Source organism: Arachis stenosperma, chromosome 5, assembly GCF_014773155.1.
Source record: "Arachis stenosperma cultivar V10309 chromosome 5, arast.V10309.gnm1.PFL2, whole genome shotgun sequence".
Lineage (NCBI taxonomy): Eukaryota > Viridiplantae > Streptophyta > Magnoliopsida > Fabales > Fabaceae > Arachis > Arachis stenosperma.
In genome coordinates this window covers 113,376,661-113,389,768 of record NC_080381.1, presented here as the reverse complement: position 1 = coordinate 113,389,768, position 13,108 = coordinate 113,376,661, and the positions used below count along the sequence as shown (strand labels likewise).

Below are 13,108 nucleotides of genomic sequence, written 5' to 3'. Positions count from 1 at the left end.
ACATGAGAGCCATTGTATAAGTTGACTGATTTGACTAAATTTTCATTCAACAACTCTTAAATACCAACTTTTCGTGAAATATCTATTTTTTTTCTATTAATTAAACAAAAGATGTACAGAAGCTAACCGAGTCAACTTAGTGTGTGTTTGGAATGTGGTTGGTCAAACTGGAGTTTGAATAAAAGTGATTTTATAGAATTGATTTTGGATAGAAGTAAGTTTGTGTCAACATGATTTATGTTTGGCAATTCTTTACCAAAATTGATTTTGATAAAATAAATTTTGTTTGGATAATATTAGTTAAAATCACTTTTAGATAAATAATTACTTAAAAGGATATGACATTAAATTATAATATTATTTTTTTATACATGTTTAATTTTTTTTATATTTTTTTATATATTTTTTATATAGTATATTTTTAATACTCTTAGTACTCTTTTTTAGTACATTATAATTTTTAACTATTATTATTATTATCTAATGGGATCAATAAATTCTATTATAAAAAGATAATAATAAATATAATACACAAAAATTATAACTATAAAAATATATAATGTCAAATAAAAAAATTAATAAAATAATAAAAAAGAATTCATATAGAGAAGAATAATAAGAATTCTATAAATAATGCAATAATATGTATAAAGGATAAAGTTGGTAAAAGAAAAATAAATATTGAAGGTATTGGTCAAAAGCACGTTAGTGCAACGGAGAAGTTAGAAATTATTGCTTCTTGTAAACGGTGTTTAGGAACAAAAGCACTTCTGCATTTGTAGAGAAGAAAATTAGCCAAACAAAAAAGTGAAGCTTTCGATAAACTCTAACGTACTTTTTTCCTTCAAACGTGGTTACCAAACACACCCTTAATTTGTTGCCAGTACCCACCACACTCTGGATCACTGCGAAGTTCCGAAGAACAAGTGCTTCATCTTTATCTTTATCAATCATAACTTAGTAGCATTTTTAATCCCAAACATTCAGGATTCTCAATGATGTCAATGCTGTCTTGGATTCATTTTCATTTGAGGTGAGATGTTTCGAGGAAGAACATGTGCTTCTCTGCGTTTCTTACGCTATCACCATCTTCAACAGATTCAAGTTGGTATCTTTAACCCTAAACCCTCCTTTCTTCTTCACTCTCATCCATATTGTTCCACCATTGAGATTGAGGCAATGAAACACAAATCATACCGTGTAAGTTGCATTAGGAATCTGAAAAACGTTGATTCTGCTTTGCGTTTCTTTAACAGAATGGTTTCCATGAACTGTTTGCCATGTATGAGCGACTTTACCTTATTGTTTAGCTCTATTGTTAAGATGAAGCATTACACAGTTACCATTTCTTTAATCAAATACTTGTTCTCCTTAGGAGTCAAATCTGATATCTTTATTCTCAATATTGTTGTCAATTGTTTGTGCCACTTGAACCACACGGCCTTTGGGTTCTCTGTGGTGGGGATGATGTTCAAAATCGGTGTGGAGCCCGATCTGCGCACGTTTAACACCATTGTTAATGGCCTTTGTATTGAAGGCAATGTGGATCATGCTATGTGGTTAGCTGACCACATGGATAACATGGGGTATCAACCCAACAGCCACACGTTTGGACCAATCTTACTTGGATTGTGCAAGAAAGGCAACACGCCTGCTGCTATTGAGATTCTAAGGAAGATGGAAGCAAGAAATTTCATACCACGAGTTTTCGTTTACAACATAGTTTTGGATGCCCTTTGTAAGGATGGGCTAGTAGATGAGGCTTTGAGTCTGTTCTTGGAAATGACGACAAAAGGTATACAACCCGATACTATCACTTACAATTGTTTAATCCAAGGACTTTGTACTTTCAGCAGATGGCAAGAGGCTGCATCTTTTCTGAGTGAGAGGAAGCTAAAGGGCATTATGCCGGATATGCATACTTTTAATATTTTAATGGATGCTCTTTATAAAGAAGGAAAGATTTCAAGTGCTAGAGCTGTACTTGGTCAAATGGTTCGAGTGGGAGAGGAGCCTGATGTTGTCACCTATAACTCAATAATTGCTAGTTATTGTTCCCAAAATCAAATGGAGAAGGCCATGGAAGTATTTGATTTGATGGTTCACAAAGGATGCCAGCTTGACTCTAACACTTACACTTCATTAATACATGGGTGGTGCAAGATCAAAAGCATTAATAAGGCTATTTATCTCTTGAATGAAATGATCAATAAAGGATTAAATCTAGATGTTGCGACTTGGACTGCTCTTATTGATGGATTTTGCAAAGTGGGGAAACCGTTACTTGCTAAAGAATTGTTTCTTACAATGCACGAATTTGGCCAGCATCCTAATCTACAGACATGTGGAACTATATTGGATGGCCTATTTAGATGTCATTTGTTTTCTGATGCAATATCATTATTTAGAGAAATGGAGAACAATTTGGATCTTAATATTGTAATTTACTGTATTGTGCTCGATGGGATGTGCCATGCTGGAAAACTAGATGATGCACGAGAACTCTTCTCTTCTCTGCCAGGAAAAGGCTTAAAACCTAATGACTATGTTTATACAATAATGATCAAAGGTCTATGTAATGAAGGACTTTTGCTTGATGCTGAAGAGTTACTGATGAATATGGAAGAGGTTGGCTGCGTACCAAATTCGTGCACATATAATGTCTTTGTCCAAGGATTACTGCGAAGAAACGATGTTCCGAGGTCAATAAAATATCTTCAGATTATGAGAGACAAAGGTTTTACAGGAGATGCTACCACCACAGAATTGCTTTTAGATTACTTTTCTGCCCACAAAGGAGATAATGCTTTTCAAGAATTTGTGCAGAAAATTGTTTGAATATAACCTCCTGTTTCATTCTTTGAATTGAGGGTTTGATGTTTTAGCTGTTGTGTGGCATATATTCAATATTACTCGGTTGTCGAATTTTGAGGCTTTAGATTGGGATAATTTTGTCTCAACTTGCTGAAGCCTTTGAAATTGATCCTTCCATGCTGTTCTTTGTTTTCAAATTTCCCACAGCAGAGCGAGAATCTCCTACTTGAGAAGGTTATGCTTTGTGTTATTCCAGTCATCTAGTTCCTTTTAAGTTTTATTCATGTGGATTTTTACTGAGCAAGGTAAAACATAGGATATCATGGTTTGTGACCATTGAATTGGAATTGTTTCTTGATTGCTGTTATGTGTTTTATAGTGGACACAGTGGAGCAAGAGCCACCCTTTTGGAGAAGGTTGGCCTATTCTTCATATACCAACCAAAGCTCAATAGTCAATACTGAATACCCCCTTTTTATTTATTTTTTTAAATAAAACCATGTCCCAAAGATCTTGTTATCAAGAAAATTTGTACAATAAAATAATTCTTATACTACAATCAGAATTAGTCTTTTGGAAAGTTCAAATAATCCAATATATATGGTTTCACCAAATTTTGAAACAATAACAAATACCAATCAATAATAACATTTCCGTCTATGTATGTTGAATGACCAAAAGCTTTGTATACAATAATGAATTAAAACTATGAACATAACCTTATATATAACTGAAAATAACCTATTCTATTGTTGTGCACTTTTATAACATTTGTGTCCTATATTTTCCACAGCAACATTGTTTTTTTCCCCTAAAAAAAATTACATTCTTCTTTACCAAATTACTCTCCAATTAATAATATATTTGGCACACCACAGTGAAAGGGATTCACAGCATTATTAGTTTACCAAAACTATTGAAGAAACTCACCCAAACCTATATAGTTGATTTCAGGTTCAAACTTTGGAGAACATTCTTGTATCAGCAATAGGTGAAAATGGATTCAGCACTACACTTGTGATTCATTGGTAGGTTCATCTTCAAATAGCACCCATACCTTGCTTATTTTAGTCTCTAGTGTCCATGAAAAATGAGTAGTAGGTGGTGACAAATTTATCTCAATTTTCTCTTCCTTCTTTTCCCTTTCTGGTGATGATCCTTTGAATTGGTTTGAAATCTGAGGTGGGTTTGAGATTCCCATTCTTCTTGATAAAGAGACATGTGACTGTGAAGCCAAAGGTTGAACTTTTGGACTACCATATTGATCCAATGCAATTATATGATCCATGCTGATTAATTGGACAAACGGATAATCCAAACTTTTGTTTCTAACAATTTTCTTGCAACTTGCATAGAGATCATGGAGCCTTTGGCTCTGCAATGAAGCTTTCTTCAGAATCTCACATGCCAGTCCTCTTGCCGATGGTGTTAGATCAAAGAGCATGTTGACAAGTGCTGCGATCCCCTCAGAGAATGTCACATAAACTTGGAAGCTTTCCCTCAAGGTGTTGCTCATGGCAACTTGAGCAACAAGGCTATGATCTGACCCCAACATATCATTTGATGAGAATTCCAAAACCTTATCAATGAGAACTTGGCATTTTGGCAATGTTCTGAATACCATGTCAATGGATTTCTCATCATAGCTCCTAAACTCTAACCCTTTTGAAACAATTGCTGGTTCAAGCTTCCCCGCTTGGTTGATTAGCCAACTCATCCTTTCTTCAATGTAAGAAGCATATTTTTGTAGGAATCCAAGTGAACGATCATAACCATTCTTTGTGAAACATGGCCTTGTACTGATTTGTAAATGGCCAGAAACATGTGCCTTGCATAATTCCTTTTCAAATGACCTGTTTCCGCCTCGGAGGAGGCGGTGGATCAGGACAAGGGTCTTGAGGGCAACAAGGCTGTCCTTGGTTTTGGCAAGGCGGCAAGAGATCCTCTCGGCAAGAAAGGGGATGGAATTCGGAGAGTTTGAGACAAGGAAGAGGATCTCATGCATGTATTTGTCATCAATGGTGCCATTGTCATGACCGGTGGCACGCAGAACTGCTATATTTATGCTTGTAAAGCCATTATATTGGTGATGGTTCATCAAGGCCTTACCAATAGATGCATGATCTTTCATAGAGCCAATAGCCAATTTGAGCTTGCCTTGTATATCTACTACACCCATATTCTTCTTAGCTTCTCGTTGAATCAAAAAAGAATGAAGAACTTCAATTATGATTAGAAGAAGCTAAGACTAATATGGAATAATTTGGTGTGTGTAGAGGACTAGAGGTAAGAAGTTGAAAGAGTATAAACATATAAAGGTGAGTAGGGAGAAGAGTGAGAAAAATAAAAGTGAGGTCCTTAAAATATTGGGGTGTAATTATAAATCATAGAATCAAATCTTTCATTTTTTATATACTGAGAATTGTAATGTGGACAAGAACATTCATCATGTAGAATAGTAAATTGGATTTATATATATATTCTTGTGATGGATTAGCAGTCTACGCACCCAACAGCACTGCAATATGTCCTATAGGGGAAAAAAGGCAATAACCTACATGCAAAGTCAACGAGTACATAATCAACAAGCTTCCTTTTCTTTTGGTCCTTTTAAAGTGACTGAATTGCAAGATCAATGAAAATGCAAAAGATTTTGTTTTGTATAGTAAGCCTCTTGTTTTAGCCATGATCTAATTACCAGAATGAATGGAGGAGAATGATGTAATTTTAACTAGTATTCATTTTAGACTTATCTTCTTAAATTTTTAAAGAATAAACCACATTCCATCATATGGTAATAAAGTAATTAGTCTTGTGATAAAAATACTTTTCTACCTCTTATCTGCATATCTTCTTATTTAACAAATTTACCACAAAAAGGGTCACATAAATATTTTCTATTAGGAAGATAACATACAACACAATTTACCTGGGGGCTAGGATTTAATTTTCATTTTTATCTTTGATGTTATGCACATGAGAATATTTGTTTTTGTTTTTCAGTTTTTCGGTTTTTCTTTTCCTCTTGAAGTCTTATTGTTCCTTTTCTAGTTATTGCCTAACTTTCCTATTAAAGGTTATTTTATCTTTCACCAGCTTTACCTCACTCTTTTTTAGGAACTTTCTGTTTTCTACTAGAATTGAAGTAGCAAATATTTAGATAAGCTTGAAGTAAACCAAAGGTCAAAAAGCACTAAGGGATAATCAAATTAAAGGATAGTCATCAAGGTTACCATTTATTAAAGGTGTTATTGATTGATACACATCAATATCATAACCAACATGGAATAATAAAGTTTGCCTTAGAAGGCTTTTCAAGGTTAATTAAGACTTTTTATGTCATTCTAAGAGAGTCAACGGTGGGAGGAAAAAAAAGTGGAAGGTGAGAAAGAACCTCATTCCACAAGCATATGATTCTTTGTAGCATCTAACTCTCTTGCCATTCACAAAAATACAAAATAATTTGACTTTGTCTAATCTTTCTTCTCCTCCACAGGTTCTATATATATATAAACTTTGATTTTGGTGGGGAAGTTGAAGCCCCACCCACTGCCACAGAGATCCAAAGACAAAAAAGTGTTGTATGTTGTTGCTATATTCTATTCTACCAATAATAAACCAAGATGTTTCTACACCAAGGTAATGCATATAGAAAATAGATTTTTTTACATAAATTCTTGTATTTCATGTTCACATCCACTTCATTATTTTTAGATTTTAGTATGACTTATATTTTAATACATATGCTTTTTTTTAATATTGGATTGCAATAAGCGTCTATAAATCTTTTTTTTTTAATTCATAGAATAAGAAAAAAGTTGCCTTATACCATTTATATTTGAACACGTCATTTTTGTACATTATGATTTATTCATGCATTTGCTACATGTGTAATACAATAATTCGTGTTAGATTATAAAAAGTTGATGGAATAACTTTTCTTATAGTATGTAAGCATCTAGGATTTTTCACTGTTTGTTATGTTGGGTGGGGGGGATTATAAACAAAATAACAACTTTTTTTTTAGATTATAAAAAATTGATGACTTTTTTATAGTTCCCTGTTGATGAATCCTGTTGGTTGAAGATGACAAATGAAAATAAAGCACTACCAAATTAAAAGTAAGGTTGTAAAGGAGTAGTCTAAACTCTAGACTCTAAACTGGGCATAAAAAGGTAACTTTTTAGTGCAAGAGAACTATAGTTTTTGTTGCAACCTTGCACAAAGAGTATGCCTTGTTATGGTAGTACAAAAGGGGGAAAACAAGGTAGTATAAAGATATACAAAATTAGAATAGCAAAAGAGAAAAAAAAAAGCATAGTTTACTCGAAATAATTTAAATTGAAACTATTTCTTAATTACTTTCCCTTAGGTATCAAACAATTTAAAAATTTATAATTAAGTCCTTATATAAGATAAAAATTTATAATTATATCTTTATTAATGGGTAGTTGTACGGTGACTTTAAGAAACCATGACTTGCACTCTACAAGAATATTAGTTTTAGCTATTAAAGATTGTTGCAATGGGCTAAGTAATCGGAATATCGTTCAAGAAGCGAATGCTTGTATAGATAGATTGGCATGAGAAAGACATGAGTTTCAGTTGGGATGTCTTTTTTTTTTTTTCTATTCTCTCTATATATTTCTTTAAGTTTTCATGCAGACTTCGTTGGAACTGTTTTCTCTAGAATAATATTTGTCTAGTTTTCTTTCTTTTTAGGCTTTATGCCCCAATATGTATAAAAAAATTATTATTTTTCATAAAAAAATATAATAATTTTAAAATATGTTATAACAATATCCTACATCAGACACAAAAAAGAATGTTATTAATAGAAAAGAAATTAAAGCATCCAGTCATATGTGATGTATATGCTGTTGGCGGCTGGGAATATCCTTGGTATTCTGAAGGATGCCTAATCTAAAACAGCACTCACTATAATTGTTTTATTGTGGCATCAATTTCAAAGCTGACTATGGTTATTAGGTACTAATTCTAATGGACAAAGCTAAATAGCAAAGATTTTTCACAATGACTCCAACACAGTTCCATTATCTAATGGTCCATGTTACAATTTGCATACTTTCTTTGTGTATCTCTCTTTGACAAAGTCAAGTCAAGAAAGGAAGAATCTTCATGACCATTAACAGAGGAATTGAAAAGAAAGGATTTTCAGCCATTCAGGATTTCTGTACTCTACATGACTCTTAACATTTTTTTTTCTTTTTAAGAAAAAAAATATATCAGGGCTTAAACCAGAAGAAGAGGTCAGTCATCAGCCACTGTTTCTGGAATTTATAAACCACATGGTGGGAATTTGACCCCTGAGAAAGGTAAAAGATGCTAATTTATGGATAATAAAATAGTGAAGAGATCAAGAGAATCACACATAGAATAAAAAAGTTAAGAAAATTGTCAAATTATGTTAGATAGTTACATGTACTTAATTTAACAAGAGTTTAGATGACAAAACTGAATTTCTACTAATTGATGTCACAAAATTATTTCATGATATCAACATCCATATCATTTTCTAGAATATAAATCCTTAACTAAAAGGCCAAAATAAATAATTAAATGAGGTTTATTTCCGATGAGCTTTAATTCCATATTTGCAACAGTTACACCCTTGTTCTTTTAGAAGTTCCAAAAACCAAAAAGCTAAAAGCATTTTAATCATTTTAATAACAAAACATTATGATTGTCAAAACATAAAAAAAAGTGGTTTAAGATATAAGTGGAGTTCATGACTTCATAAACAGCAAGCACCATAGTAAAATTGGAAGACATAAATCTAGATGAGCATGGATTGTGTTTCATATCCAATGAATTGGTGCTGTATAATCATCCTATGAGTGGATTCCATTGAGTGAAGAACTATGATTATAATCATTAGTTACAAGAATAATTTGATTATTCTGATAATCATGCACTAGAAACAAATAAAAAAATAAAAAAGCAGTAAGCACATACCTTCCAGAAAAATCAAGAAATGAATAGTTAAAAATTATAATCATTGTCTATAAAATCTACAAAGATCTGCATCTTGTATATCAGGTTGCCAACTTGATGTTCACTAGAAACAACTAAAATTAAAATAATCAAATACAACCAGAAAAAAAAAAAAAAACTAAAAAAAGGGGGAAAAAAATTACAAAAGTAGCTGTCAATGTTTTAACAAGGTGTACACAGGAATGCAACATGTATTTGAGGTTGCTGTCTTGATGCTGCTTCAGGGTTCACCTTCAACATATCATACAAAACCAGTTTCATTCAACTCTACACACGGAGTCTGGTGAATAAGGCCTTACTTACAAGCAGAAATTCTGATTCCGCATTCATTTGTAACCTTGATTCTTCACTGGAGAAAAATACCTTGTTATGGGCTCAAAGAATTTCCTTCTGTAGATATATGTATCCATGACACAAACTGAGACATCTGAAAGAAAAATATAGTAAAAATTAAGGAATATATCATAACTAATTTCAATAAAACTATGAATACTATATGTTCTTCAAATTTGGTTTTCATTTGTGGTGGAAATTAAAGAGTAAAGTTCATAAACTGTCCTTTCTTCTGCACCAAGTTTACCAACCAAATTGTTGTAGAAATTAAGTAGTTTGTTTTCTATAAATTCTTGTAGTGAATGATGGGTCGAACTGTTGATCTTCATAACTGTAGTTAAATTTCAGAATAAACTCCTATTGACAATGTCCCATTTTTCTTGTGTCAAGTACCACTTAAAATAACAATGTATAACAACTTATTTTCCATTATTTAACCAAATTCCATGCATATTGGAGGTTTTCTCTATTCAACTGCATATATATACCCAAAATGTTGACTCAAATTGGTGGGTTGTATACTATGAGCAGCAGATAGAATAAATTGTACCTGCATATGGAGTGAAAATTCAGAGATTCTACTTGAGAGGCTTCATACCCTGCTCAAGCACCAAAAAGCAGACTCCAAATTACTATTTGTTAGATAAAACATGAATAAAACATGTCTTATCTGTTCATTCTATTTCTTTTTACGCTATTAACTAATTATACAAAACTTGAAGTGATGGATAAAATACAACTATTTTATTCCAGAGAAAACATAAAAAAGCATACCTTTGATGCCCGCAGTTCATTTACTTCCATTCTAAGTGAATCATCTGATAGAATTAACCGAGACAGTGCCCCAGTACTTAACCTGCAATATGTTTAATAAAAGCCAAAACAATTATAAACTTTTCACATAAATATAAAAGGTAAGTCAGTAGTTACAATAACAATATAGATATTGTCTAATAAATAAATAAATGATATCGGTTATCACAACAGTCCAGCTTAAACGAGAAATTGCTTCATGAGATGAGTGAAACTAGCCTATATTTCCTTCATTAGTTTCATATCAAATTTCAATTAGAATTGTGGGTATTCTATACATCCATCAGCTGGTAAAATATTCCATATCTCATTTGATGAAGTTTCACATGCTCAGAACATGGGAAAACAAAAATCTGACAGAAAACATGAGCCAAGTACCCAAGATATTTTGCAGCATCTGAGACGGAACCCTCAACTGCAAAAATGAGATCCAATAGAGCTTGCATTCCCTGTTGGAAAGGACACAATCAGTTTTTAAATTCTGTAAAATGCCTGGAGATAATGAAGAACAGAATGAAAAGCAAAAGACATTGGCACAAGGAGCAGAGATAAACATACCAGCAAAAACTTGGGGTTATTGGGTCCAATTTGTGGACCACAATCTGAACCTCTAATGGATGACTTGGGAGGAAGTATCTGAAGAAGCTCCCTTGGTGGCGAATAAGCTTCAAGATCCACTGTCTTCCTAACTAGCCCAACAAAAGAAATGCTATCTTATCTATCAGGAGAAAAAAAAATCTGTGTACATTGCTTGCTATTAGTTAATATATATTTTCAATCTCATCTAAGAATGTAATGGAGAAAAAAAAAAAAACCTTCTCTAGAGTCCTAGATCAACTTTGTGAAATTAAATATATTTATCCACTACTTGCTAGTTTATTTACGAAGCTAGTTATCCAGTGCTGATTCTTTTAAGTTGTACTATTAAGCTTGAGGCCAGTTAGGGTTCAATTTTCTTTAAAGAAAAAATGCTCTTGTTTTCACTGTGAAGAACAGATGCTTCCTTGAGTTGCCGTATCCACGTGTATCCATGTGTCAGACACATTTCGATCACCAACACTCCAAACACACACATACAGAGACTCCCTTGGTAAATTCAATCAATTTCATATATTTATCTAAACATGTTTTCCTACCCAATGAAACAAGCAATCAAATTCCAGAGCTTGGAACAGCAAATAAACAATAGAGCTTACGTTTGAGAGCAATACGAGCACGAAGGCGTTTCAAAGCGGAAGCGCGATTCTTGTGCTGAGAGCGATCCTCGGAAGCCTATGCAAAACAAGAACAACACCGAAATTGAGGAATAAACCAAGCAAGACGAGATTTTGATTTTATCAGAAGGGGCAAAAGGGTAAAATGACATACCTGAGCGACGATGCCGGTAGGGAGGTGCTTAAGGCGGACGGCGGTGTCGCGTTTGTTGCGGTGCTGGCCGCCGGGGCCGGAGGTCCTGAAAGTTCCCATTTCGCACTGGCGCATGAGCTCGTCGTCAGTGAGCTCAAGGTAGCGTTTGGAAACATCTTCGGTGGTGGCATCAACGGTGGTGGAGCACCACAGTCGGTTGTTGATTCTGTTTCTAGTTGCTGTTGTTAACGGTGGTAGCGGTGATTTTGATTGAGAAAATGGAAGAGAATAAGGTGTTGTTGTTAACGGCGGTAACAGTGATCGTGATTGAGAAAATGGAAGAGAATAAGAGTGTGAAGCGAAGATTTTAAGAGGAAGATGGAAAATTGGTTTGCATATGAATAATAAGATTCTGTGAGCCATTCTTATTAAGAAGAAGAAGGAGCATTGGTGTCGCTTTATCATTTATATATATGGGGTTACCAACTACCAATGTTTAACTCTTGAACTTAAATATCCTTTGTCAGTTACTGGTCCGAAAGGGCATCCCATTCTTGACATCAAATTGTTATTTAACCAACTTAGTTAGCTCCCATGCTTAAGCAAGTATTATAAATTGGCATGTGACCTATTGGAGAGCGACAAATTTGTAAATAAAAAAAATCGACTTAATAGTCAAAATCGTTTCTGAAAGATATATCAATTTTTATTTTCGTCTTCGAAAGATAAATATAATCAAAATCATCCTCAAAAGATTTAAAATTAATTACGTTAGTCCCTCCGTATATTTTGTCATTAACAATGTTAAGTTTGCTGACGTGGCAGTTAGCTTGACAACCCAATTCAAACCAGATCCAGATCATACCTGTTTCCAATCCAACCCAAACTCAGCAAGAAACAACATTCCTTCTTCCCACATTCGACAGCTTCTTCATCTTCTACCTGAAGCTCCACTACGCAGCTGTCCTGTAAGGTGTTCCATGTCGCCGTCAGTCTCTGTACGTTCCTTTACCACAATTCTGCCAGTCCTTGCCCGCAGTTCTTCTCTTTGTTCCAATTCTAGAATTCCTTTTCTCCTCCTCTACCCTCCCTTTCTATTATTCTTTTCGCCACCAACACTGAAACCCTTCTTATCTATTGAGTCCTGATTTAGATGAACATACACACTTGCTACTTTATACCCATTTCTTGTTTTTCGGAATTTCAATCCCAGAACCCCGCTCAAAGATTGAAACTTTGATATAATATATGGGGGTCTTTGTTCCTAGTCTCCCAAGAGTGGTGATAGGGTGGTTGCCACCACAGATGAAACCAAAGAAAATCATAAGAACTACAAGACCATCGTGCCTTCTAATTTGGTACCTGCGCCTCACACAAAGGAGGACATTAACAAGCAGAAACATGGTGCTGAGAATGCTGTAGGGACTGGTGTTGTTAGTAATTAAAATATTGGTTAGTTTTATGTTAAGCATTTGATTCCGATTGAGAGGTTGGCATTTTGGGAATAGGTAGCTGCCGCTTTGTGGAACACCCTCCACCCAATGATGCAGAGATCGCCGTCGCTGCGCCCTCTAACTCCTCTCTGTTCTCTTCCTCAATCATCATTGCTAGCTTCTGGTGGAATGTGGTCTCTTTCTCCACTGCAACTTGCACCGATATGCTCTGCTTGTGTCGGTCTTCCTCAGTGCTCTTCCATGGACACCGCCAAGTTGGAATAAAGACCATTACTGGAAGAACGACATCGACGAAGAGGTAGCAGCTGTTGGAACTGGCTGAGACGCATAGA

The 13,108-nt window shown here is 34.2% G+C and overlaps 3 protein-coding genes across 3 annotated transcripts; 1 reads left to right on the top strand and 2 right to left on the bottom strand.

Annotated features, from left to right (window-relative positions):
* Positions 1-931: 931 nt before the first annotated feature.
* Positions 932-3,150, top strand: LOC130979199 (putative pentatricopeptide repeat-containing protein At1g12700, mitochondrial). The gene has a single exon (XM_057902576.1). It carries the CDS (start codon positions 1,039-1,041, stop codon positions 2,836-2,838), a length of 1,800 nt encoding a protein of 599 aa, XP_057758559.1. The 5' UTR covers positions 932-1,038; the 3' UTR covers positions 2,839-3,150.
* A 250-nt stretch (positions 3,151-3,400) lies between these two features.
* LOC130979200 (putative clathrin assembly protein At1g33340) lies at positions 3,401-5,228 on the bottom strand. Its single transcript, XM_057902577.1, has one exon. The coding sequence runs from the start codon at positions 4,991-4,993 to the stop codon at positions 3,824-3,826; it is 1,170 nt and encodes a 389-aa protein (XP_057758560.1). The 5' UTR covers positions 4,994-5,228; the 3' UTR covers positions 3,401-3,823.
* A 3,604-nt stretch (positions 5,229-8,832) lies between these two features.
* Positions 8,833-11,792, bottom strand: LOC130979823 (uncharacterized). Its single transcript, XM_057903370.1, has 7 exons — positions 11,344-11,792; positions 11,172-11,247; positions 10,534-10,664; positions 10,354-10,424; positions 9,937-10,018; positions 9,713-9,761; positions 8,833-9,256 (listed from the first exon to the last, which is right to left on the bottom strand). The coding sequence occupies exons 1-6, from the start codon at positions 11,785-11,787 to the stop codon at positions 9,741-9,743; spliced, it is 825 nt and encodes a 274-aa protein (XP_057759353.1). The 5' UTR covers positions 11,788-11,792; the 3' UTR covers positions 8,833-9,256; positions 9,713-9,740.
* Positions 11,793-13,108: the final 1,316 nt, after the last annotated feature.

Excerpts from the sequence above, each read along its gene's own strand:
- LOC130979200 (XM_057902577.1), bottom strand. The coding sequence starts at position 4,993 with ATGGGTGTAGTAGATATACAAGGCAAGCTCAAATTGGCTATTGGCTCT.
- LOC130979823 (XM_057903370.1), bottom strand. The coding sequence starts at position 11,787 with ATGATAAAGCGACACCAATGCTCCTTCTTCTTCTTAATAAGAATGGCT. Across the intron at positions 10,019-10,353 it reads GATGCTGCAAAATATCTTGG|GTTAAGTACTGGGGCACTGT; the intron begins GTACTTGGCTCA and ends AACATATTGCAG. Across the intron at positions 9,762-9,936 it reads ATGAACTGCGGGCATCAAAG|GGTATGAAGCCTCTCAAGTA; the intron begins GTATGCTTTTTT and ends GTGCTTGAGCAG.
- LOC130979199 (XM_057902576.1), top strand. The coding sequence starts at position 1,039 with ATGTTTCGAGGAAGAACATGTGCTTCTCTGCGTTTCTTACGCTATCAC.